This window comes from Pseudophryne corroboree, chromosome 11 (genome assembly GCF_028390025.1).
Source record: "Pseudophryne corroboree isolate aPseCor3 chromosome 11, aPseCor3.hap2, whole genome shotgun sequence".
Lineage (NCBI taxonomy): Eukaryota > Metazoa > Chordata > Amphibia > Anura > Myobatrachidae > Pseudophryne > Pseudophryne corroboree.
The window spans coordinates 324,096,444-324,124,011 of NC_086454.1; the positions used below are offsets into that span (position 1 = coordinate 324,096,444).

Here is a 27,568-nt window from a genome sequence, read left to right on the forward strand (position 1 = left end):
ATTTTCCCCCTTCCTGAGCGACATCGCTCATTTTCCCCCTTCCTGAGCGACGCCGCTCATTTTCCCCCTTCCTGAGCGACATCGCTCATTTTCCCCCTTCCTGAGCGACATCGCTCATTTTCCCCCTTCCTGAGCGACGCCGCTCATTTTCCCCCTTCCTGAGCGACGCCGCTCATTTTCCCCCTTCCTGAGCGACATCGCTCATTTTCCCCCTTACTGAGCGACGCCGCTCATTTTCCCCCTTCCTGAGCGACGCCGCTCATTTTCCCCCTTCCTGAGCGACGCCGCTCATTTTCCCCCTTCCTGAGCGACATCGCTCATTTTCCCCCTTCCTGAGCGACGCCGCTCATTTTCCCCCTTCCTGAGCGACGCCGCTCATTTTTCCCCTTCCTGAGCGACGCCGCTCATTTCCCCCCTTCCTGAGCGACGCCGCTCGTATTCTCGGCCAGTGTGTATGCGCCAGTGACGATTGATGTGCGGACCTGCGGGTCGGCAACAATCGTCGCTGTCGGCATGGAGCGACGTCATCTAGTGTGTATGACCATTACACTTAGAGTGGTGGATCTTCTCTCATCTATCAGTTATCATTGGCTACTATACATAACCCCTTATTCATTTCTAAATCTCACCAGGCATATTTGCCAGTAGGACGCAGTTGCCTAGTATTCACACTAGGCTGTTTCAGCAGGGTGTTGTGACCGGTCCGATTTTTTAATTGAAAAATGAACCCTGCCCCTTTAGCGGCTGCCTGCCGTACCGCCCCCACGTGAATAGTTGTGCCTACGGCATCTATTCACATGAAAGGGAGCGCTTGCGGGAAGGAAGGTGCTGGACGCAGGGTGTAGTTATGTGACCGGAGGACCACCGGTCACAATACCTCCGCCTGCATCCTGAACCGTGAAACTCATGACAGTCGGCATGCCGACTAAAAGGGACTATTCCCACTTGTGGGTCTCCATGCCATCCATAGAGTGAGAATAGAATCCGTGGCGAGCATAGCTTGCCACCGAGCCCGCAAGGGGCATCGTTGCGCCCCCCCCCTCCTGCCGGCATTCTGAGGTCGGGATGCTGACCGCCGGTAACACAGCCCCAACCACTGGCCACGCCCCCATCAGTGATGTAGAGCGGGCATGCCCGTCCCCAATAGTGATGCCACGCCTCCTTTTTGCAAGCACAACTTCTGCACGCGCACATAGTGCCCCTCCGTCCTGCACACTTGGAATCCTGTCGGGAACACTAGTTGCCTATTACTTTAGCTTTGTTTTTTTCATATTACTTACCAGGGTCAAAAAATATAATGGCTTTCAGGCAGGCGTACTCATTCTCATCTATCTGGATTTCTCGAAGAGGTTTAACCAACTCGTCCAGAATCCGCACAGCTACCCGTGCAATATCCAGATCAGGACATTGCATGGGAATGATGAAGTCATTACCTGTAGGAAAAGGTAAACTCATAAATTGCTGGGTTCCTATCACTGTGTCAGGGCAGGGCACATCTACTAAGTAACCATTAGACGCAATACAGAGATAAAACAATGAGAACAGTAAACTGCATCTGCTGCACAAACAACCATTGCTCAGTTCTCTGTCATTGCAATATGTGTGCACATGAAATGGTACAGGCCCGGTGAATGAAAAATAACTTTGCTTTTTGCTATAAGTTTAGTTTGCATCTCTTATCTTGTTAGCGATTGTCCTAAGTAATCAACCATAGGTGGCTCTGAGAGGTATCCACCATCTCTCTGCACACAGGAAGGCAGCTGTGCATGAAACATTTGCTTCCCCCATAGAGCAATGGTTGCCAGAATAATCTGTTTCGGACACACTGGTGAAATGCTGACACCATTATAATCACTGTAGCGATTGTGTAACAACTATTTAATACAGTAGTTAGCGTACACACAGCAATACATAGTGTATAGTACTAGTGGCACAGCAATACATAGTGTACAGTACTAGGGGCGCAGCAATACATAGTGTACAGTACTAGTGGCACAGCAATACACAGTGTGCAGTACTAGGGGCACAGCAATACACAGTGTACAGTGCTAGTGGCACAGCAATACACAGTGTACAGTACTAGTGGCACAGCAATACACAGTGTACAGTACTAGTGGCACAGCAATATATAATGTACAGTGCTAGTGGCACAGCAGAACACAGTGTACAGTACTAGTGGCACAGCAATATATAGTGTGCAGTACTAGGGGCACAGCAATACATAGTGTACAGTACTAGTGGCACAGCAATACACAGTGTACAGTGCTAGTGGCACAGCAATACACAGTGTACAGTACTAGTGGCACAGCAATACACAGTGTACAGTACTAGTGGCACAGCAATACACAGTGTACAGTACTAGGGGCACAGCAATATACTGTGCAGTACTAGTGGCACAGCAATGCACAGTGTACAGTACTAGTGGCACAGCAATACACAGTGTACAGTACTAGTGGCACAGCAATACACAGTGTACAGTGCTAGTGGCACAACAATACATAGTGTACAGTACTAGTGGCACAGCAATACATAGTGTACAGTACTAGCGGCACAGCAATACATAGTGTACAGTACTAGGAGCACAGCAATACACAGTGTACAGTACTAGTGGCACAGCAATACATAGTGTGCAGTACTAGTGGCACAGCAATACACAGTGTACAGTGCTAGTGGCACAGCAATACACAGTGTACAGTACTAGTGGCACAGCAATACACAGTGTACAGTACTAGTGGCACAGCAATACACAGTGTACAGTACTAGGGGCACAGCAATATACTGTGCAGTACTAGTGGCACAGCAATGCACAGTGTACAGTACTAGTGGCACAACAATACACAGTGTACAGTACTAGTGGCACAGCAATACATAGTGTACAGTACTAGCGGCACAGCAATACATAGTGTACAGTACTAGCGGCACAACAATACATAGTGTACAGTGCTAGTGGCACAGCAATACATAGTGTACAGTGCTAGTGGCACAGCAATACATAGTGTACAGTACTAGGGGCACAGCAATACACAGTGTGCAGTACTAGTGGCACAGCAATATACAGTGTGCAGTACTAGCGGCACAGCAATACACAGTGTGCAGTACTAGTGGCACAGCAATATACAGTGTGCAGTGCTAGTGGCACAGCAATACAGTGTGCAGTGCTAGTGGCACAGCAATACAGTGTGCAGTGCTAGTGGCACAGCAATACACAGTGTGCAGTGCTAGAGGCACAGCAATACACAGTGTGCAGTGCTAGAGGCACAGCAATACACAGTGTGCAGTACTAGTGGCACAGCAATACATAGTGTGCAGTACTAGCGGCACAGCAATACATATTGTGCAGTACTAGCGGCACAGCAATACACAGTGTGCAGTACTAGTGGCACAGCAATACATAGTGTGCAGTGCTAGAGGCACAGCAATACACAGTGTGCAGTACTAGTGGCACAGCAATACATAGTGTGCAGTACTAGCGGCACAGCAATACATAGTGTACAGTACTAGGGGCACAGCAATACATAGTGTGCAGCGCTAGTGGCACAGCAATACATAGTGTGCAGTACTAGTGGCACAGCAATACACAGTGTGCAGTACTAGTGGCACAGCAATACACAGTGTGCAGTACTAGTGGCACAGCAATACATAGTGTGCAGTGCTAGAGGCACAGCAATACACAGTGTGCAGTGCTAGAGGCACAGCAATACACAGTGTGCAGTACTAGTGGCACAGCAATACATAGTGTGCAGTGCTAGAGGCACAGCAATACATAGTGTACAGTACTAGTGGCACAGCAATACACAGTGTACAGTACTAGTGGCACAGCAATACACAGTGTACAGTACTAGTGGCACAGCAATACACAGTGTACAGTACTAGTGGCACAGCAATACACAGTGTACAGTACTAGGGGCACAGCAATATACTGTGCAGTACTAGTGGCACAGCAATGCACAGTGTACAGTACTAGTGGCACAGCAATACACAGTGTACAGTACTAGTGGCACAGCAATACACAGTGTACAGTGCTAGTGGCACAGCAATACATAGTGTACAGTACTAGGGGCACAGCAATACACAGTGTACAGTACTAGTGGCACAGCAATACACAGTGTGCAGTGCTAGAGGCACAGCAATACACAGTGTGCAGTGCTAGAGGCACAGCAATACACAGTGTGCAGTACTAGTGGCACAGCAATACATAGTGTACAGTGCTAGTGGCACAGCAATACACAGTGTGCAGTACTAGTGGCACAGCAATACACAGTGTACAGTACTAGTGGCACAGCAATACACAGTGTGCAGTGCTAGAGGCACAGCAATACACAGTGTGCAGTGCTAGAGGCACAGCAATATATAATGTACAGTACTAGTGGCACAGCAATATACAGTGTGCAGTGCTAGTGGCACAGCAATACACAGTGTACAGTACTAGTGGCACAGCAATACACAGTGTGCAGTGCTAGAGGCACAGCAATACACAGTGTGCAGTGCTAGAGGCACAGCAATACACAGTGTGCAGTACTAGTGGCACAGCAATACATAGTGTACAGTGCTAGTGGCACAGCAATACACAGTGTGCAGTGCTAGAGGCACAGCAATACACAGTGTGCAGTGCTAGAGGCACAGCAATACACAGTGTGCAGTACTAGTGGCACAGCAATACATAGTGTGCAGTACTAGTGGCACAGCAATACATAGTGTGCAGTACTAGCGGCACAGCAATACATAGTGTGCAGTACTAGCGGCACAGCAATACATAGTGTGCAGTGCTAGAGGCACAGCAGAACACAGTGTGCAGTGCTAGTGGCACAGCAATATATAGTGTGCAGTGCTAGTGGCACAGCAATACACAGTGTACAGTACTAGGGGCACAGCAATATACTGTGCAGTACTAGTGGCACAGCAATACACAGTGTACAGTACTAGCGGCACAGCAATACATAGTGTGCAGCGCTACTGGCACAGCAATACACAGTGTGCAGTACTAGCGGCACAGCAATACACAGTGTACAGTACTAGGGGCACAGCAATATTCTGTGCAGTACTAGTGGCACAGCAATACACAGTGTACAGTACTAGCGGCACAACAATACACAGTGTACAGTGCTAGTGGCACAGCAATACATAGTGTACAGTACTAGTGGCACAGCAATACACAGTGTACAGTACTAGTGGCACAGCAATACATAGTGTACAGTACTAGGGGCACAGCAATATTCTGTGCAGTACTAGTGGCACAGCAATACACAGTGTACAGTACTAGCGGCACAACAATACACAGTGTACAGTGCTAGTGGCACAGCAATACATAGTGTGCAGTGCTAGTGGCACAGCAATACACAGTGTACAGTACTAGTGGCACAGCAATACATAGTGTACAGTACTAGGGGCACAGCAATATTCTGTGCAGTACTAGTGGCACAGCAATACACAGTGTACAGTACTAGTGGCACAGCAATACACAGTGTACAGTACTAGCGGCACAACAATACACAGTGTACAGTGCTAGTGGCACAGCAATACACAGTGTACAGTACTAGGGGCACAGCAATATTCTGTGCAGTACTAGTGGCACAGCAATACACAGTGTACAGTACTAGCGGCACAACAATACATAGTGTACAGTACTAGTGGCACAGCAATACACAGTGTACAGTACTAGCGGCACAACAATACACAGTGTACAGTGCTAGTGGCACAGCAATACATAGTGTACAGTACTAGGGGCACAGCAATACACAGTGTGCAGTACTAGCGGCACAACAATACATAGTGTACAGTACTAGTGGCACAGCAATACACAGTGTACAGTGCTAGTGGCACAGCAATACATAGTGTACAGTACTAGCGGCACAGCAATACACAGTGTACAGTGCTAGTGGCACAGCAATACATAGTGTACAGTACTAGTGGCACAGCAATGCACAGTGTACAGTACTAGGGGCACAGCAATATACAGTGTGCAGTGCTAGAGGCACAGCAATACACAGTGTGCAGTGCTAGAGGCACAGCAATACACAGTGTGCAGTACTAGGGGCACAGCAATATACAGTGTGCAGTACTAGGGGCACAGCAATACACAGTGTGCAGTACTAGGGGCACAGCAATACACAGTGTACAGTACTAGTGGCACTGCAGAGCTAGTAGGAGTATAAGCAGTACTCTCCCTGTGGCTTTGGCAGTGTTTCAGCATCACATGAACCTATTCTCTGTAACAGTTGTCACTGATGACAGTCAGACCCAGCACCTACACCATCTAATGTGTAACGGCCTTGTCTTGTGTCTCACCTAAGAGCAGGAAGTCTTTGTAAGGAAGGGAGCGTTTGGCAACACCCAGAAGGAGATGGGCACCGGCATGTGCCCGCAGCAATACCACCTGAGGAAACACAAGTTTATATATTGTCAGCACTCCTATGCAGGCCCTGCATCTCAATGTGTTTATATTCCTCCCCGCTGGAATCCGGCACAAGCCAAAGTCTAATATCATACATGGGAGAGATGATTCGGATAGGAACGCCAAGTTGAGGATCTGGCCAATCACAGGGCATGCATTAAATATATAATCCCCCGAAAAGGGGTGGATTTTTTCAGTTTAAACCATACCAGTATCTTAGTTGGATAATGGAGGGTATGTGTACAAAGTTTGGTCCAGATCCATCAAGACATGTAGGAGCCTGTGAAGAACACACACTATATATATATATATATATATATATATATATATATATATATATATATAATGCTGAAAAGATGACTGCCACTCCCCTTCAATTGGAAACTTGTCCGGGTGCCCCTCCACACTGAAACAATGTAGAGATTACGGATGGCAACGTTTCAGGGATTCTCAGCCAAAAGTCTTGATAAAAGGGTGAGAATCCCTGAAACGTTGACTTTCAACAAAACTGCTGTTTGTAATCAATGATTTTGGTCCAGGAGTGCCACCCGTGATCTCTAAATATATGTTCCTTGGCTGTTTCTCAATATATTCTTTATTATGTTCATGTGAACGTATGAAGTTTTATCATGTAGTATTTTAATAAAAGTGTTTGGTATCATATCTAATTAGAGCATTGGCCATTTTTTTCAGGTGTATTTCTGGCGTGAGTGTATACTTACAGGTGACATAGTATGTAAAAACCCACACTGGAGGAATATTCATTGAATATACATGAAAATGAAATTGAATTGAAGCATGTTATAAGGCTACACACTAAGCGCAATTGGTTTTTTGTTTGTGTGTGTATGTATATATATATATATATATACTAGGTGATTCATCGCACCCTACGGGCGCTCTTCACACCGTAGTAAGGAGCTACGCCCCCTTAACCCTTGCACACCCTTGTGGCGTGCAATATTTTTATTATATGGAGTATTACATCCAATCATAATTGTGTGAGTGGTTAAATATTGCACGGGCAAAGGGCGTGCAATGGTTAAGGGGTGGAAGCCCCTTGCAACAGCATGAACAGCGCACGCAGGGCCTGGTGAATCACCTAGTAGGTGCTTTGGTTGGGGGAGTAGGGGTTGCGGGGAAGATGCGTATGAGATCCTGGGTTGCCGCGGGAGGGGCGGTTGTGGTGGTGCCGCAGGTGGGGGAGGGGCTGGTGCGGTGGTGCCACAGGTGGGGGAGGGTGCGCTGGTGCCGCGGGTAGTGGTTCGGAGCCACTGCGGGTGGGGCAGGAGCAGTTGCGGGGTTGCATCGGGTGGTGCGGGGTCGCTGCGGGTGGGGGAGGTGGTCCGGAGCTACCGCGGGTGCTGGAGGATGTGTGTGGGGGTGCCGCGGATGGGGCCCGGAGGTACTGTGAGTCAGGGAGGGGCGGGTAATGCTTATCCTGCTTCTCCTCCTGTCAGCAGCTAAGCTGCTGTCCTCCCTTTGGCAGTGGCTCTCCCGGAGACTCGCACAGCAGCCAGTCACTATTGTTTGCGCCGGTGTCCCAACGCGCCGCATTACAGGGAAGAAGATGTACGCAATAAACTACAGCTCCCAGCAGCCCTAAGGGCCGGAATGCTTCGGCGATAAGGGCTGCTGGGAGCTGTAGTTTATTTAGTGTGTCTACTTCCCTGTAATGCGGCGCGTTGGGACACTGGTGCTAACAATAGTGACTGGCTGGCAGAACTGTGTGACTGGCTGAATCAATGTAAAAGGTGAGAGTGCTGTGCAGTGTCAGTGACACTACACACAGGCCGGCGCTAGCTGCTCAGCAAAGGGATGCAGTGCAGGGAGGCACCAGGAAGGAGAGGCGTTCTCCTTGCTCTGCATCCCTGTGCTGAGCTGCTGCTGCTATCCCTGCTGCTGCCGGCTGCTGTCACACATGCAGCGGCGCCGGCAGCACAAAACCTCCTCTCCCTCCTCCCCTCCCCTGTGTGACATTCAGTGGCGGGAGGGAGCCAAACTGGGCAGAGCTAGATGGGAGTAAGGGGTGGAGCTACACGGGACCATGCTGCAGCAGGAGGATGAGCTGCTACAGCTTCGGCCAGCCAGACTTCATTAGATAAGTGTCTGGAAAGAAAGTGAATGTGTGTGTGTGTGTATATACAGTGTCTGTGTATACTGTATATATGTGTGACTGTGTATGTGTGTAATGTATGTACAATGGGGGTAATTCCAAGTTGATCGCAGCAGGAATTTAGTTAGCAATTGGGCAAAACCATGGTGGTCATTCCGAGTTGTTCGCTCGGTAATTTTCTTCGCATCGCAGCGATTTTCCGCTAATTGCGCATGCGCAATGTTCGCACTGCGACTGCGCCAAGTAAATTTGCTAAGAAGTTTGGTATTTTACTCACGGCATTACAAGGTTTTTTCTTCGTTCTGGTGATCGTAATGTGATTGACAGGAAGTGGGTGTTTCTGGGCGGAAACTGGCTGTTTTATGGGTGTGTGTGAAAAAGCGCTGCCGTTTCTGGGAAAAACGCATAAGTGGCTGGGCGAACGCTGGGTGTGTTTGTGACGTCAAACCAGGAACGAAACTGACTGAACTGATCGCAGTGGCAGAGTAAGTGTCGAGCTACTCAGAAACTACTAAGAAATTTCTATTTGCAATTTTGAGAATCTTTCGTTCGCAATTTTGCTAAGCTAAGATTCACTCCCAGTAGGCGGCGGCTTAGCGTGTGCAATGCTGCTAAAAGCAGCTTGCGAGCGAACAACTCGGAATGAGGGCCCATGTGCACTGCAGGGGAGACAGATATAACATGTGCAGAGAGAGTTAGATTTGGGTGGGGTGTGTTCAATCTGCAATCTACAGTGTAAAAATAAAGCAGCCAGTATTTACCCTGCACAGAAATAAAATAACCCACCCAAATCTATCTCTCTCTGCACATGTTATATCTGCCTCCCCTGCAGTGCACATGGTTTTGCCCAACTGCTAACTAAATTCCTGCTGCGATCAACTTGTAATTACCCCCATTATGTATGTGTATGTGTGTGTGTGTGTTTGTGTATATATATATATATATATATATATATATATATATGGAAGGAAGGGGGGATGAGGGATATATAGCGACTATAGTGTTAATAAAATGTAAAATTGCCAATTCTAAAAAGACTATTTATTGACATAAAAATTGCACGTAAAAGAAGCACATATAAAAAATTGGACAATAACACATACACAGCTGGACTAAAAACACTTAAATTAAATCTTAAAAACTACAATAAAAGCAAGTAAAATGGATTATCCTTATCTTACGTGACCCCTTGAAGAAGTCTTTTGAGACGAAACACGTTGGAGAAAATCTATACCTACCTCACCTAAGATGAGGATAATCCATTTTACTTGCTTTTATTGTAGTTTTTAAGATTTAATTTAAGTGTTTTTAGTCCAGCCCTGTATGTGTTATTGTCCAATTTTTTATATGTGCTTCTTTTACGTGTAATTTTTATGTCAATAAATAGTCTTTTTAGAATTGGCAATTTTACATTTTATTAACACTATAGTCGCTATATATCCCTCATCCCCCCTTCCTTCCACATTGTTTCAGGGACTTACCACCCTGTATGTTTTGAGGGATTCAGCAGACGCCCCATTAGCAGTAGAGGGGAGTGTTTTTTAGGTTGCCGTTTGTACAACATATCTGTCTTATATCACAAGTGGCGCAATATTAATCCCTGCTTTTACACATATATATATATATATGTGTCTGTTGTGTGTGTGTGTGTGTGTATGTGTGACTGCTGCATAATGTGTGTAAGCGTCACTGGTACAGGGGGCGTTACGTGTATAAGCGGCACTGGTACAGGGGGTCGTTACGTGTGTAAGCGTCACTGCTACAGGGGGCGTTACGTATCTAAGCGTCACTGGTACAGAGGGCGTTACGTGTGTAAGCGTCACTGGTACAGGGAGCGTTACGTGTCTAAGCGTCACTGCTACAGAGAGCGTTACATGTCTAAGCGTCACTGGTACAGAGGGCGTTACGTGTGTAAGCGTCACTGGTACAGGGGGCGTTACGTGTGTAAGCGGCACTGGTACAGGGGGCGTTACGTATGTAAGCGTCACTGGTACAGGGGGCGTTACGTGTCTAAGCGTCACTGGTACAGAGGGCGTTACGTGTGTAAGCGTCACTGGTACAGGGAGCGTTACGTGTCTAAGCGTCACTGCTACAGGGAGCGTTACGTGTCTAAGCGTCACTGGTACAGAGGGCGTTACGTGTGTAAGCGTCACTGGTACAGGGGGCGTTACATGTGGAAGCGGCACTGGTACAGGGAGCGTTACGTGTGTAAGCGGCAGTTCTACAGGGGGCGTTTTCCCTATCTACAGGGCAGAGACTTGCTGTGGATGCAGTGGCATAGCCTCCAGCTGCACCTCTGTGGCAGGTACAGTCCCTTTTTTTATGGTCTGTACTGATTTTTGACTCTCCAAGCTTCCATTGAAAGTATATGAAAAGGGGCGTGGCCACGCCCCCTTCTCACATTTGCAGCAATGTTTATGTGTAAATATTGTTGGAGGGTGTGTTGCTGCAGATGCAGTGGGCCTATTTTGGGGTGTGGGGCTGGAGCTGCAGCTCCATCAGTCCCATTGCTAATCCTGCTCTGTGAAAACACAGCAGACAAAGGGCAGAGCCTCCCATTGGATGTAACCTGTGTGGGAGGGCATTTCTCGCCCAATCAGCTGTGGGCTGGGTGTGATAGACCTGCCACTAACCCAATGAGAGCTCCCAGCCACGCTCAGCGTTAGAGACCCAGGCACAGAATCACAGGGCTATTATATAGGAGATTGGTTTTTTTTTAATTATTATTATTATTATTATTATTAATTTTCGGGGGGGGGGGGGGGGGGAATCGTTTGTTGTAATATCCTAATAAGGATTTGAAAAAAAAAATCCTTTTAACCTGTGATCTCATTCGGTGACACGACCAGTTATACTGATACAGCTAACTAATTCCAGCCTACATGTTATTACACCATCAGGTAACACTGGATATTAATAATAAGAGGCAGAGATGTCCGTCCTGTCACATTCAGGGGCAATGTTACCTGGTCATCCAGAGGCAGCTCGCAGAAGGCTGGGATGTACTTTGCCCACTCTACCAGTAGGAGGAGCTGCTGCTTCATGGACTCGCAGACGTCACTTATGGTTGCTATTTTTTTCAGTGAGATGTCAAGGGTGTGAGCCGGGCTGAGTGATGAGAACTGGGGGAAAAAGAAGGAGGAATATACACTGTGTAATGATCAGGGGAAATATTGATATATATAGATATAGATATATAGATATATAGATAGGTAGAGAGTCCTTAAAGATTCACCTGGAACAGTGTTTCCCAAACTGGGTGCCGTGTTACCCTGGGAGACCACCAGTCTCTTGCATGGATGCCACAAGTTGGTGGTCTATGAGCAAATCAAATAATTTATGGTCCATGTGATAGGCAATACCAGTGCACCCCATATGTGGACAAACAGAAGCACATCCCTGTCCACCCCTGCATAACTGAACCCAAGGATGACAGATGAGCACAACTTATTTAATAATGTTTACTGAAACACTTTTGGCCTATGAGTGCAGTGACAAAATGCTGATACTGTAGGACGCTGTGATTCAAAAAAGTTTGGGAAGTGCTGTCCTGAACGATGGCTGACATCATAGCTGACCGATAAAGCCACAAACCTGGTAGCCCTGTGCGAAATACAGACACCTGCCTAGTGGGTCACTTACCCCTGTATCCCGCTTACACCAGTATTCTACTGCACTGACCAATTCTCTGCTGTGCCATATAACCAATTCTGATTGGCTGCTCTGGAACCCTCCAATCAGAACTGGTTCCAGCCCTGATGTATTTGGAACATGTAGGAGGTGGGGTGTTGGCTGGAGCACCTCCATATCAGGTATAACCACAGGGGCTCAGTAATGTCACGGTAAGACCACTGGCAGTGCCGCTGCAGACATGTTGTTATACGGAAAGTTATATCTTGCTGCAAGCTCTCCCACTGGTTAGTGTAGATGAGCATTAAAATGGCATCACCTGCATCCAAGCAAGCCATTACTGTGGCATATATGTGGGTGCAGACTGGTATGGGCCCAGCTATTCCAACTGACTTCTCATTGAGTGTGAGATCCTGTAGCAATGTGCCAGGGTCCACAGGGACATTCCCCCTAGACTGCAGCCGACCTTAAGGGCCCCATACACTAGAACGATAATGCCCAATTTCAGCCCAATTCGGGACGATATATTGGTTGAAATCAGGCATTTTGGCTGAGTATCCGATCCGATGCGCGTTCCCGTGAGGGTCGGATCGGCTCCCCTAGATCGCTAGTGCTGCACTCGTGATATGTCGGTTCCCGCAGGCATGGCTGGGATCGCATCCGATATATCGCATGTAAAATGTACCAAATCGTATGGAACCAGTTCCGGGAAGCTCCCGGGAGACCTCAAGGGAAATCACCTCAGACTTCAGCCTCTAGAGATAGCGTTCTAGTGTATGTTGCCCTTTACAATGCTGTTGTTACTGGGCCTCAGCCTTCATTTAGGGAGAATACGCTGAATCTGGGGACACTGCAAACATTTCTGAAGATGTTTCATGAATTTCTGAACTAAACTATATTGTAGACTCTGCAAAGCAAAGGGAGGTTTATTGCTCCAATTGCTGACAGTTTTCGGGCCAGAGACCTTTTATTGATTTCTAGTGTCTGGTCTTACTGTGTGTATGTGCTTATTTGTCACATATGCATCTACTGTGTGGTGATAAAGGATCCATACATAGAATAGCCCACTGCAAAACTGATATGCGTCCTGCATTTCCTGGTTATGTCCCCTAGGTGGCGATGTTGCAGTACTGTGAGAATCACCATCAGTAGAAGTAGTACTGGACACTAAAGGTATATTTTGCACTGACACATTATTATTAAAGGCTTCCTCCTAGTAAATCAATGCAAATAAGTCCTGAGTCCAAGATGCACTATGTCCTCCGAACATCACAAACTGTGTCACCCTTTCTGAGGCTCATCATTGCATGAAGAGCTAAAAGGGGCTTTTTTTTGGTATGTGATTCTTCACATAATATAAAATGTTAATGATAGCCCTTAGCATTAGAAAATACAACAAGAAAATGTATATTCCATCAGAACTAAACAAGTGAGTATATAACTATAGTATCTCTGCCTGAATATGACATCAGTAACGCTGGATTATGGCCCTCATTCCGAGTCGTTCGCTCGGTAATTTTCATCGCCTCGCAGTGAAATTCCGCTTAGTACGCATGCGCAATAATCGCACTGCGACTGCGCCAAGTAATTTTACAATGAAGATAGTATTTTTACTCACGGCTTTTTCCTCGCTCCGGCGATCGTAGTGTGATTGACAGGAAATGGGTGTTACTGGGCGGAAACACAGCGTTTTCGGGGCGTGTGGATAAAAACGCTACCGTTTCCGGAAAAAACGCAGGAGTGGCCGTAGAAACGGGGGAGTGTCTGGGCGAACGCAGGGTGTGTTTATGACGTCAAACCAGGAACGACAAGCACTGAACTGATCGCAGATGCCGAGTAAGTCTGAAGCTACTCTGAAACTGCTAAGTAGTTTGTAATCGCAATATTGCGAATACATCGGTCGCAATTTTAAGAAGCTAAGATACACTCCCAGTAGGCGTAGGCTTAGCCTGAGCAACTCTGCTAAATTCGCCTTGTGAGCGATCAACTCGGAATGAGGGCCTATATGCGTGGCATTATTCACCTTGTAGCCAGCAGGTGGTGCTATGCAGTTGCTCATAACCTGCCACCTGTGTCACACAGCGCATTGCCGGTGTCACTAATCACTTCTCGCAATAAAACATGCGCTGCTCTGTGCACTTAGCCCTCGCCACGCGTTCTGACACCACCCAGAGCCGGCTCTACAGTCTCCCATAGAGATGTCACTCATAGCACTGGGTACCACTAATACAGGGCTTTGCAGGGTGTGTAGCCTAAATTATTACCTTTATTGCTAATGTGTTTTGGGAAGTGCCTATAGAGACCATTAAAGTCATAGTATCCATGGGGGGTGAGGTCAGGTCACCTACCTGCTGTGTCATGGCTTCTGCTTGTGTCAGGACACTGATAGATAACGAACCATTGTCTTCATAGCTGCTTCTCCGCATGCTGATCCTGTCCCTCTCATTCTGCACAGCTGCAACAACAGTGACGATAGTATCTGTGACACCTTGTCTCCACCGGGGTACCTACACCTGCCTGAGCCCCGACTTCACACATGGAACATACAATAGTAATCACAAACACCAACAACGCGTTTCGCTGTACCAAAAGGTTGTACCTTCCTAATTATCAGAAGCAGTTGGCACCTGCTGGGTCATAAAGCCGCCTGCTAGGCTGAACGCATAGCTCATTTACTCAGAAGTGGCTGCAAAAATATTACAACAGACAGTTTTGGGCTTCAAAATTCATGCAGACTAATTACTTCAGCATCACAGTAACCTATATTGGAGTAGCTGGGTCAATGTGTAGCATAAACAAAAAATCCTTAACCAGTCCTTTAAATTGGGGATTCCCACATTCAGATGACTAATTTACATCTATAACCTCATGCAGCTTTTACAATGTACTGTTAAATACAATGCTTTACATTTCTGTCTTTCTCCTGCTATTTCAGCCACGTCTTTATACAATCAGGCAAAAAGATGATTATTTTTCAGAACCTTGGGCTATGGCTTCTCTCCTGTTACAACTAGATTCAGTGAGTTCAGGATTAATGGTGTCTTATCTTAGGGGGTCTTTTAGACCTGGACGCAGCCGCGCATTCACACGCAGCGGCCACATCCAGTTGGCCTTTCGCATGGACACCGGCCGCAGTGCAAGTGTGCGACCCTACACCTTGCGGCGGATGCGGACGCAAGATGATTGACAGCGGCGGCCGTTGGGTGGGCAGTGATGCTGCTTTTTGTGGGTGTGTCGGACCAAATATGGGGCATGCCAGGAGTATTTTCGGGGTGGCTGTGTGACGTCACACGCAGCCGCTCTGATTTAAAAAATGTCAGGCTGCGCTGACAGGGGGCAACCTTAATTTGATGCGTCCGCGCATCGTGAGGCAGCACACACACATGCTGGGTGGCCTTGCCCTGTGCTTGGTGTACCCCAGCATGTGAAGAGATGAACAGATCTTGCTGCATATACAGTCAGGTCCATAAATATTGGGACATCAACACAATTCTCATATTTTGGGCTCTATACACCACCACAATGGATTTGAAATGAAACAGATGTGCTTTAACTGCAGACTTTCCGCTTTCATTTGAGGGTATTTACATCCAAATCAGGTGAACGGTTTCTATATGTGCCTCCCACTTTTTAAGGGACCAAAAGTAATGGAACAATTGACTCAAAAGCTATTTCATGGACAGGAGTGGGCTATTCCCTCACTATTTCATCATCAATTAAGCAGGTAAAAGGTCTGGAGTAGATTCCAGGTGTGACATTTGCATTTGGAATCTGTTGCTGTCGACTCTCAATATGAGATCCAAAGAGCTGCCACTATCAGTGAAGCAAGCCATCATTAGGCTGAAAAATCAAAACAATCCCATCAGAGAGATAGCAAAACCATTAGGTGTGGCCAAATCAACTGTTTGAGACATTCTTAAAAAGAAAGAATGCACAGGAGAGCTCAGCAACACCAAAAGACCCGGAAAACCACGGAAAACAATTGTGGTGGAGGACAGAAGAATTATTTCCCTGGTGAAGAAAAACTCCTTCACAACAGTTGACCGGATCAAGAACACTCTCCAGGAGGTAGGTGTATATGTGTCAAATTCAACAATCAAGAGAAGACTTCACAATAGCGAATATAGAGGGTTCACCACAAGATGTAAACCATTGGTGAGCCAGAAAAACAGGAAGTCCTGATTAGAGTTTGCCAAACAACATCTAAAAAAGCCTTTACAGTTCTAGAACAACATCCTATGGATAGATGAGACAAAGATCAACTTGTACCAGAGTGATGGGAAGAGAAGAGTATGGAGAAGGAAAGGAACTGCTCATGATCCAAAACATACCACCTCATCAGTGAAGCATGGTGGTGGTAGTGTCATGGCGTGGGCATGTATGGCTGCCAATGGAACTGGTTCCCTTGTATTTATTGATAATGTGACTGCTGACAAAAGCAGCAGGATAAATTCTAAAGTGTTCCAGCAATATTATCTGCTCATATTCAGTCAAATTCATCAGAACTCATTGGACTGTGCTTCACTGTGCAGATGGACAATGACCCAAAGCATACTGCGAAAGCAACCAAAGACTTTTTCAAGGCAAATAAGTGGAATGTTATGCAATGGCCAAGTCAATCACCTGACCTGAATCCGATTGAGCATGCATTTCACTTGATAAAGACAAAACTGAAGGGAAAATGCCCCAAGAACAAGCAGGAACTGAAGACATTTGCAGTAGAGGCCTGGCAGAGCATCACCAGGGATGAAACCCAGCGTCTGGTGGTGTCTATGCGTTCCAGACTTCAGGCTGTAATTGACTGCAAAGGATTTGCAATAAAGTATTAAAAAGTGAAAGTTTGATTTAGGATTGTTTAGTTTGTCCCATTACTTTTGGTCCCTTAAAAAGTGGGAGGCACATATAGAAACCGTTGTAATTCCTACACCGTTCACCTGATTTGGATGTAAATACCCTCAAATTAAAGTGGAAAGTCTGCAATAAAGCACATCTTGTTTGTTTCATTTCAAATCCATTGTGGTGGTGTATAGAGCCCAAAATATGAGAATTGTGTCGATGTCCCAATATTTATGGACCTGACTGTATCTCTAAATAAACCCCTAAGAGTACAACTCACCCTGGTTATATAAATATCTGTCTGAAGAGCACAGAGTAGGGAGATAATTTATTTAGTAATAGTTGTAAGCAGGCACGTACTGTATTAAACATTAAAGACACATGAAGATGTAAAGATCCATTATTCCATAAGTGGAGTCACCCACACACCCGCTCACCTCCTGGCACAGGCTGGCACTTTATTCCTCTGGGCGCTGATTAGTTGGGTAATCGGAGGTTTTATCTTGACATTCTCTACATAAATGGCCACGTTTCACTTCTGTGTAACTAGGATTAGCGTTAATCTGTGTGTTTAAGAGGCTCTTAATAAGTACGGCTATTGAAGTCTATTTTTATCCGATCATATTCTTTGAAGCACATAGATAATGTTTAACTGCGACAAGAGAGAAGAGACACTTATTGCCGCAGTAAAACGGGGAACAGGCCCTGTTCCAATCTTCCATGTAGATAGCAGAGCTGTACTGCTCCCAGCTGTAACATGGTGCAATATACACTGCAGACATTTCCCTGCAGGATCCGCTTACCCGCTAATCTCATCCTAATGCCTGTGCCAAGGGGAGCCCTCACTGGGGCCATATGTGGAGTCCTCGCAGTGTGATTATTGCTGCACATGATCCACTGGGCACAAATATGTATCGGCCTTTTGTATGAACCATCTAATACAGTATCTGCCCAGCCTGGCGTCATGCTGTAAAGTGGTGCAGAGAGTCTCTGTCTGTGGGAAGGGGAGGAGGGTGCAGCGCATCCATCACTATGCGACTGGCTTGGAGTTTTATTGGTAATGCAGAATATAGGTGTGGTGAAGAGGCGGGGTCTGGTATGAATCAAGAGAATTGCAGCATCACATTGCAGAGTCCGACAGGTGCTGCAGCAATGACTCAGAAGATGGTAGTAATGTCCGCGTCACATTGCAGAGCGCGCGAGGTGCTGCAGCAATGTCACAGAGTACAGTAATAACTGCAGCATCCCATTGCAGAGTCCGACAGGTGCTGCAGCAATGACTCAGAAGATGGTAGTAATGTCCGCGTCACATTGCAGAGCGCGTGAGGTGCTGCAGCAATGCCACAGAGTACAGTAATAACTGCAGCATCGCATTGCAGAGCGTTGAGGTGTTGCGGCAAAGCCACAGGGGACAGTAGTAATGTTACCATCGCATTGCAGAGCGTGTGAGGTGCTGCAGCAATGTAAGATAGGACAGTAGTAATGGTACCATCGCATTGCAGAGCGTGTGAGGTGCTGCAGCAATGTCATATAGGACAGTAGTAAGTGTACCATCGCATTGCAGAGCGTGTGAGGTGCTGCAGCAATGTCATACAGGACAGTAGTAAGTGTACCATCGCATTGCAGAGCGTGTGAGGTGCTGCAGCAATGTCATATAGGACAGTAGTAAGTGTACCATCGCATTGCAGAGCGTGTGAGGTGCTGCAGCAATGTCATATAGGACAGTAGTAAGTGTACCATCGCATTGCAGAGCGTGTGAGGTGCTGCAGCAATGTCATATAGGACAGTAGTAAGTGTACCATCGCATTGCAGAGCGTGTGAGGTGCTGCAGCAATGTCATATAGGACAGTAGTAAGTGTACCATCGCACTGCAGAGCGTGTGAGGTGCTGCAGCAATGTAAGATAGGACAGTAGTAATGGTACCATCGCATTGCAGAGCGTGTGAGGTGCTGCAGCAATGTCATATAGGACAGTAGTAAGTGTACCATCGCATTGCAGAGCGTGTGAGGTGCTGCAGCAATGTAAGATAGGACAGTAGTAAGTGTACCATCGCATTGCAGAGCGTGTGAGGTGCTGCAGCAATGTCATATAGGACAGTAGTAATGGTACCATCACATTGCAGAGCGTGTGAGGTGCTGCAGCAATGTCATATAGGACAGTAGTAAGTGTACCATCGCATTGCAGAGCGTGTGAGGTGCTGCAGCAATGTCATATAGGACAGTAGTAAGTGTACCATCGTATTGCAGAGCGTGTGAGGTGCTGCAGCAATGTCATATAGGACAGTAGTAAGTGTACCATCGCATTGCAGAGCGTGTGAGGTGCTGCAGCAATGTCATATAGGACAGTAGTAATGGTACCATCGCATTGCAGAGCGTGTGAGGTGCTGCAGCAATGTTATATAGGACAGTAGTAAGTGTACCATCGCACTGCAGAGCGTGTGAGGTGCTGCAGCAATGTCATATAGGACAGTAGTAAGTGTACCATCGCATTGCAGAGCGTGTGAGGTGCTGCAGCAATGTCATATAGGACAGTAGTAATGGTACCATCGCATTGCAGAGCGTGTGAGGTGCTGCAGCAATGTCATATAGGACAGTAGTAAGTGTACCATCCCATTGCAGAGCGTGTGAGGTGCTGCAGCAATGTCATATAGGACAGTAGTAAGTGTACCATCGCATTGCAGAGCGTGTGAGGTGCTGCAGCAATGTAAGATAGGACAGTAGTAAGTGTACCATCGCATTGCAGAGCGTGTGAGGTGCTGCAGCAATGTCACATAGGACAGTAGTAATGGTACCATCGCATTGCAGAGCGTGTGAGGTGCTGCAGCAATGTCATATAGGACAGTAGTAAGTGTACCATCGTATTGCAGAGCGTGTGAGGTGCTGCAGCAATGTCATATAGGACAGTAGTAAGTGTACCATCGCATTGCAGAGCGTGTGAGGTGCTGCAGCAATGTCATATAGGACAGTAGTAAGTGTACCATCGCATTGCAGAGCGTGTGAGGTGCTGCAGCAATGTCATATAGGACAGTAGTAAGTGTACCATCGCATTGCAGAGCATGTGAGGTGCTGCAGCAATGTCATATAGGACAGTAGTAAGTGTACCATCGCATTGCAGAGCGTGTGAGGTGCTGCAGCAATGTCATATAGGACAGTAGTAAGTGTACCATCGCATTGCAGAGCGTGTGAGGTGCTGCAGCAATGTCATATAGGACAGTAGTAAGTGTACCATCGCATTGCAGAGCGTCTGAGGTGCTGCAGCAATGTCATATAGGACAGTAGTAAGTGTACCATCGCATTGCAGAGCGTGTGAGGTGCTGCAGCAATGTCATATAGGACAGTAGTAAGTGTACCATCGCATTGCAGAGCGTGTGAGGTGCTGCAGCAATGTCATATAGGACAGTAGTAAGTGTACCATCGCATTGCAGAGCGTGTGAGGTGCTGCAGCAATGTCATATAGGACAGTAGTAAGTGTACCATCGCATTGCAGAGCGTGTGAGGTGCTGCAGCAATGTCATATAGGACGGTAGTAATGGTACCATCGCACTGCAGAGCGTGTGAGGTGCTGCAGCAATGTCATATAGGACAGTAGTAATGGTACCATCGCATTGCAGAGCGTGTGATGTGCTGCAGCAATGTCATATAGGACAGTAGTAAGTGTACCATCGTATTGCAGAGCGTGTGAGGTGCTGCAGCAATGTCATATAGGACAGTAGTAAGTGTACCATCGCATTGCAGAGCGTGTGAGGTGCTGCAGCAATGTCATATAGGACAGTAGTAATGGTACCATCGCATTGCAGAGCGTGTGAGGTGCTGCAGCAATGTCATATAGGACAGTAGTAAGTGTACCATCGCATTGTAGAGCGTGTGAGGTGCTGCAGCAATGTCATATAGGACAGTAGTAATGGTACCATCGCATTGCAGAGCGTGTGAGGTGCTGCAGCAATGTCATATAGGACAGTAGTAAGTGTACCATCGCACTGCAGAGCGTGTGAGGTGCTGCAGCAATGTCATATAGGACAGTAGTAAGTGTACCATCGCATTGCAGAGCGTGTGAGGTGCTGCAGCAATGTCATATAGGACAGTAGTAAGTGTACCATCGCATTGCAGAGCGTGTGAGGTGCTGCAGCAATGTCATATAGGACAGTAGTAATGGTACCATCGCATTGCAGAGCGTGTGAGGTGCTGCAGCAATGTCATATAGGACAGTAGTAATGGTACCATCGCATTGCAGAGCGTGTGAGGTGCTGCAGCAATGTCATATAGGACAGTAGTAATGGTACCATCGCATTGCAGAGCGTGTGAGATGCTGCAGCAATGTCATATAGGACAGTAGTAAGTGTACCATCGCATTGCAGAGCGTGTGTGGTGCTGCAGCAATGTCATATAGGACAGTAGTAAGTGTACCATCTCATTGCAGAGCGTGTGAGGTGCTGCAGCAATGTCATATAGGACAGTAGTAATGGTACCATCGCATTGCAGAGCGTGTGAGGTGCTGCAGCAATGTCATATAGGACAGTAGTAAGTGTACCATCGCATTGCAGAGCGTGTGAGGTGCTGCAGCAATGTCATATAGGAGAGTAGTAAGTGTACCATCTCATTGCAGAGCGTGTGAGGTGCTGCAGCAATGTCATATAGGACAGTAGTAAGTGTACCATCGCACTGCAGAGCGTGTGAGGTGCTGCAGCAATGTCATATAGGACAGTAGTAAGTGTACCATCGCATTGCAGAGCGTGTGAGGTGCTGCAGCAATGTCATATAGGACAGTAGTAAGTGTACCATCGCATTGCAGAGCGTGTGAGGTGCTGCAGCAATGTCATATAGGACAGTAGTAAGTGTACCATCGTATTGCAGAGCGTGTGAGGTGCTGCAGCAATGTCATATAGGACAGTAGTAAGTGTACCATCGCATTGCAGAGCGTGTGAGGTGCTGCAGCAATGTCATATAGGACAGTAGTAAGTGTACCATCGCATTGCAGAGCGTGTGAGGTGCTGCAGCAATGTCATATAGGACAGTAGTAAGTGTACCATCGCATTGCAGAGCGTGTGAGGTGCTGCAGCAATGTCAGACAGGACAGTAGTAATGGTACCATCGCATTGCAGAGCGTGTGAGGTGCTGCAGCAATATCATATAGGACAGTAGTAAGTGTACCATCGCATTGCAGAGCGTGTGAGGTGCTGCAGCAATGTCATATAGGACAGTAGTAAGTGTACCATCGCATTGCAGAGCGTGTGAGGTGCTGCAGCAATGTCATATAGGACAGTAGTAAGTGTACCATCGCATTGCAGAGCATGTGAGGTGCTGCAGCAATGTCATATAGGACAGTAGTAAGTGTACCATCGCATTGCAGAGCGTGTGAGGTGCTGCAGCAATGTCATATAGGACAGTAGTAAGTGTACCATCGCATTGCAGAGCGTGTGAGGTGCTGCAGCAATGTCATATAGGACAGTAGTAAGTGTACCATCGCATTGCAGAGCGTGTGAGGTGCTGCAGCAATGTCATATAGGACAGTAGTAAGTGTACCATCGCATTGCAGAGCGTGTGAGGTGCTGCAGCAATGTCATATAGGACTGTAGTAAGTGTACCATCGCATTGCAGAGCATGTGAGGTGCTGCAGCAATGTCATATAGGACAGTAGTAAGTGTACCATCGCATTGCAGAGCGTGTGAGGTGCTGCAGCAATGTCATATAGGACAGTAGTAAGTGTACCATCGCATTGCAGAGCGTGTGAGGTGCTGCAGCAATGTCATATAGGACAGTAGTAAGTGTACCATCGCATTGCAGAGCGTGTGAGGTGCTGCAGCAATGTCATATAGGACAGTAGTAATGGTACCATCGCATTGCAGAGCGTGTGAGGTGCTGCAGCAATGTCATATAGGACAGTAGTAATGGTACCATCGCATTGCAGAGCGTGTGAGGTGCTGCAGCAATGTCATATAGGACAGTAGTAGATGTACCATCGCATTGCAGAGCGTGTGTGGTGCTGCAGCAATGTCATATAGGACAGTAGTAAGTGTACCATCTCATTGCAGAGCGTGTGAGGTGCTGCAGCAATGTCATATAAGTGTACCATCGCACTGCAGAGCGTGTGAGGTGCTGCAGCAATGTCATATAGGACAGTAGTAAGTGTACCATCGCATTGCAGAGCGTGTGAGGTGCTGCAGCAATGTCATATAGGACAGTAGTAAGTGTACCATCGCATTGCAGAGCGTGTGAGGTGCTGCAGCAATGTCATATAGGACAGTAGTAAGTGTACCATCGTATTACAGAGCGTGTGAGGTGCTGCAGCAATGTCATATAGGACAGTAGTAAGTGTACCATCGCATTGCAGAGCGTGTGAGGTGCTGCAGCAATGTCATATAGGACAGTAGTAAGTGTACCATCGCATTGCAGAGCGTGTGAGGTGCTGCAGCAATGTCATATAGGACAGTAGTAAGTGTACCATCGCATTGCAGAGCGTGTGAGGTGCTGCAGCAATGTCATATAGGACAGTAGTAAGTGTACCATCGCATTGCAGAGTGTGTGAGGTGCTGCAGCAATGTAAGATAGGACAGTAGTAAGTGTACCATCGCATTGCAGAGCGTGTGAGGTGCTGCAGCAATGTAAGATAGGACAGTAGTAAGTGTACCATCGCATTGCAGAGCGTGTGAGGTGCTGCAGCAATGTCATATAGGACAGTAGTAAGTGTACCATCGCATTGCAGAGCGTGTGATGTGCTGCAGCAATGTCATATAGGACAGTAGTAAGTGTACCATCGCATTGCAGAGCGTGTGAGGTGCTGCAGCAATGTCATATAGGACAGTAGTAAGTGTACCATCGCATTGCAGAGCGTGTGAGGTGCTGCAGCAATGTAAGATAGGACAGTAGTAAGTGTACCATCGCATTGCAGAGCGTGTGAGGTGCTGCAGCAATGTCATATAGGACAGTAGTAATGGTACCATCGCATTGCAGAGCGTGTGAGGTGCTGCAGCAATGTCATATAGGACAGTAGTAAGTGTACCATCGCACTGCAGAGCGTGTGAGGTGCTGCAGCAATGTCATATAGGACAGTAGTAAGTGTACCATCGCATTGCAGAGCGTGTGAGGTGCTGCAGCAATGTCATATAGGACAGTAGTAAGTGTACCATCGCATTGCAGAGCGTGTGAGGTGCTGCAGCAATGTCATATAGGACAGTAGTAATGGTACCATCGCATTGCAGAGCGTGTGAGGTGCTGCAGCAATGTCATATAGGACAGTAGTAATGGTACCATCGCATTGCAGAGCGTGTGAGGTGCTGCAGCAATGTCATATAGGACAGTAGAAATGGTACCATCGCATTGCAGAGCGTGTGAGGTGCTGCAGCAATGTCATATAGGACAGTAGTAAGTGTACCATCGCATTGCAGAGCGTGTGAGGTGCTGCAGCAATGTCATATAGGACAGTAGTAATGGTACCATCGCAATGCAGAGCGTGTGTGGTGCTGCAGCAATGTCATATAGGACAGTAGTAAGTGTACCATCTCATTGCAGAGCGTGTGAGGTGCTGCAGCAATGTCATATAGGACAGTAGTAAGTGTACCATCGCATTGCAGAGCGTGTGAGGTGCTGCAGCAATGTCATATAGGACAGTAGTAAGTGTACCATCGCATTGCAGAGCGTGTGAGGTGCTGCAGCAATGTCATATAGGACAGTAGTAAGTGTACCATCGCATTGCAGAGCGTGTGAGGTGCTGCAGCAATGTCATATAGGACAGTAGTAAGTGTACCATCGCATTGCAGAGCGTGTGAGGTGCTGCAGCAATGTCATATAGGACAGTAGTAAGTGTACCATCGCATTGCAGAGCGTGTGAGGTGCTGCAGCAATGTCATATAGGACAGTAGTAAGTGTACCATCGCATTGCAGAGCGTGTGAGGTGCTGCAGCAATGTCATATAGGACAGTAGTAATGGTACCATCGCATTGCAGAGCGTGTGAGGTGCTGCAGCAATGTTATATAGGACAGTAGTAAGTGTACCATCGCACTGCAGAGCGTGTGAGGTGCTGCAGCAATGTCATATAGGACAGTAGTAAGTGTACCATCGCATTGCAGAGCGTGTGAGGTGCTGCAGCAATGTCATATAGGACAGTAGTAATGGTACCATCGCATTGCAGAGCGTGTGAGGTGCTGCAGCAATGTAAGATAGGACAGTAGTAAGTGTACCATCGCATTGCAGAGCGTGTGAGGTGCTGCAGCAATGTCACATAGGACAGTAGTAATGGTACCATCGCATTGCAGAGCGTGTGAGGTGCTGCAGCAATGTCATATAGGACAGTAGTAAGTGTACCATCGTATTGCAGAGCGTGTGAGGTGCTGCAGCAATGTCATATAGGACAGTAGTAAGTGTACCATCGCATTGCAGAGCGTGTGAGGTGCTGCAGCAATGTCATATAGGACAGTAGTAAGTGTACCATCGCATTGCAGAGCGTGTGAGGTGCTGCAGCAATGTCATATAGGACAGTAGTAAGTGTACCATCGCATTGCAGAGCGTGTGAGGTGCTGCAGCAATGTCATATAGGACAGTAGTAAGTGTACCATCGCATTGCAGAGCGTGTGAGGTGCTGCAGCAATGTCATATAGGACAGTAGTAAGTGTACCATCGCATTGCAGAGCGTGTGAGGTGCTGCAGCAATGTCATATAGGACAGTAGTAAGTGTACCATCGCATTGCAGAGCGTGTGAGGTGCTGCAGCAATGTCATATAGGACAGTAGTAAGTGTACCATCGCATTGCAGAGCGTGTGAGGTGCTGCAGCAATGTCATATAGGACAGTAGTAAGTGTACCATCGCATTGCAGAGCGTGTGAGGTGCTGCAGCAATGTCATATAGGACAGTAGTAAGTGTACCATCGCATTGCAGAGCGTGTGAGGTGCTGCAGCAATGTCATATAGGACAGTAGTAAGTGTACCATCGCATTGCAGAGCGTGTGAGGTGCTGCAGCAATGTCATATAGGACGGTAGTAATGGTACCATCGCACTGCAGAGCGTGTGAGGTGCTGCAGCAATGTCATATAGGACAGTAGTAATGGTACCATCGCATTGCAGAGCGTGTGATGTGCTGCAGCAATGTCATATAGGACAGTAGTAAGTGTACCATCGTATTGCAGAGCGTGTGAGGTGCTGCAGCAATGTCATATAGGACAGTAGTAAGTGTACCATCGCATTGCAGAGCGTGTGAGGTGCTGCAGCAATGTCATATAGGACAGTAGTAATGGTACCATCGCATTGCAGAGCGTGTGAGGTGCTGCAGCAATGTCATATAGGACAGTAGTAAGTGTACCATCGCATTGTAGAGCGTGTGAGGTGCTGCAGCAATGTCATATAGGACAGTAGTAATGGTACCATCGCATTGCAGAGCGTGTGAGGTGCTGCAGCAATGTCATATAGGACAGTAGTAAGTGTACCATCGCACTGCAGAGCGTGTGAGGTGCTGCAGCAATGTCATATAGGACAGTAGTAAGTGTACCATCGCATTGCAGAGCGTGTGAGGTGCTGCAGCAATGTCATATAGGACAGTAGTAAGTGTACCATCGCATTGCAGAGCGTGTGAGGTGCTGCAGCAATGTCATATAGGACAGTAGTAATGGTACCATCGCATTGCAGAGCGTGTGAGGTGCTGCAGCAATGTCATATAGGACAGTAGTAATGGTACCATCGCATTGCAGAGCGTGTGAGGTGCTGCAGCAATGTCATATAGGACAGTAGTAATGGTACCATCGCATTGCAGAGCGTGTGAGGTGCTGCAGCAATGTCATATAGGACAGTAGTAAGTGTACCATCGCATTGCAGAGCGTGTGTGGTGCTGCAGCAATGTCATATAGGACAGTAGTAAGTGTACCATCTCATTGCAAAGCGTGTGAGGTGCTGCAGCAATGTCATATAGGACAGTAGTAAGTGTACCATCGCATTGCAGAGCGTGTGAGGTGCTGCAGCAATGTCATATAGGACAGTAGTAATGGTACCATCGCATTGCAGAGCGTGTGAGGTGCTGCAGCAATGTCATATAGGACAGTAGTAAGTGTACCATCGCATTGCAGAGCGTGTGAGGTGCTGCAGCAATGTCATATAGGAGAGTAGTAAGTGTACCATCTCATTGCAGAGCGTGTGAGGTGCTGCAGCAATGTCATATAGGACAGTAGTAAGTGTACCATCGCACTGCAGAGCGTGTGAGGTGCTGCAGCAATGTCATATAGGACAGTAGTAAGTGTACCATCGCATTGCAGAGCGTGTGAGGTGCTGCAGCAATGTCATATAGGACAGTAGTAAGTGTACCATCGCATTGCAGAGCGTGTGAGGTGCTGCAGCAATGTCATATAGGACAGTAGTAAGTGTACCATCGTATTGCAGAGCGTGTGAGGTGCTGCAGCAATGTCATATAGGACAGTAGTAAGTGTACCATCGCATTGCAGAGCGTGTGAGGTGCTGCAGCAATGTCATATAGGACAGTAGTAAGTGTACCATCGCATTGCAGAGCGTGTGAGGTGCTGCAGCAATGTCATATAGGACAGTAGTAAGTGTACCATCGCATTGCAGAGCGTGTAAGGTGCTGCAGCAATGTCAGACAGGACAGTAGTAATGGTACCAT

General features: G+C 47.2%; 1 protein-coding gene across 2 annotated transcripts in view; it reads right to left on the reverse strand.

Moving 5' to 3' along the window:
* LOC134969625 (hepatocyte nuclear factor 4-beta-like) overlaps positions 1 to 27,568 on the reverse strand; it is a 188,726-nt gene that overhangs the window by 22,142 nt on the left and 139,016 nt on the right. For both annotated transcript variants that reach the window (XM_063945694.1, XM_063945695.1), the window contains exons 4-7: positions 14,486 to 14,592; positions 11,474 to 11,629; positions 6,286 to 6,373; positions 1,281 to 1,433 (exon numbers count right to left, since the gene is read on the reverse strand). In XM_063945694.1, coding sequence (XP_063801764.1) covers positions 1,281 to 1,433; positions 6,286 to 6,373; positions 11,474 to 11,629; positions 14,486 to 14,592 — 504 coding nt within the window. The remainder of the gene's footprint in view (positions 1 to 1,280; positions 1,434 to 6,285; positions 6,374 to 11,473; positions 11,630 to 14,485; positions 14,593 to 27,568) is intronic.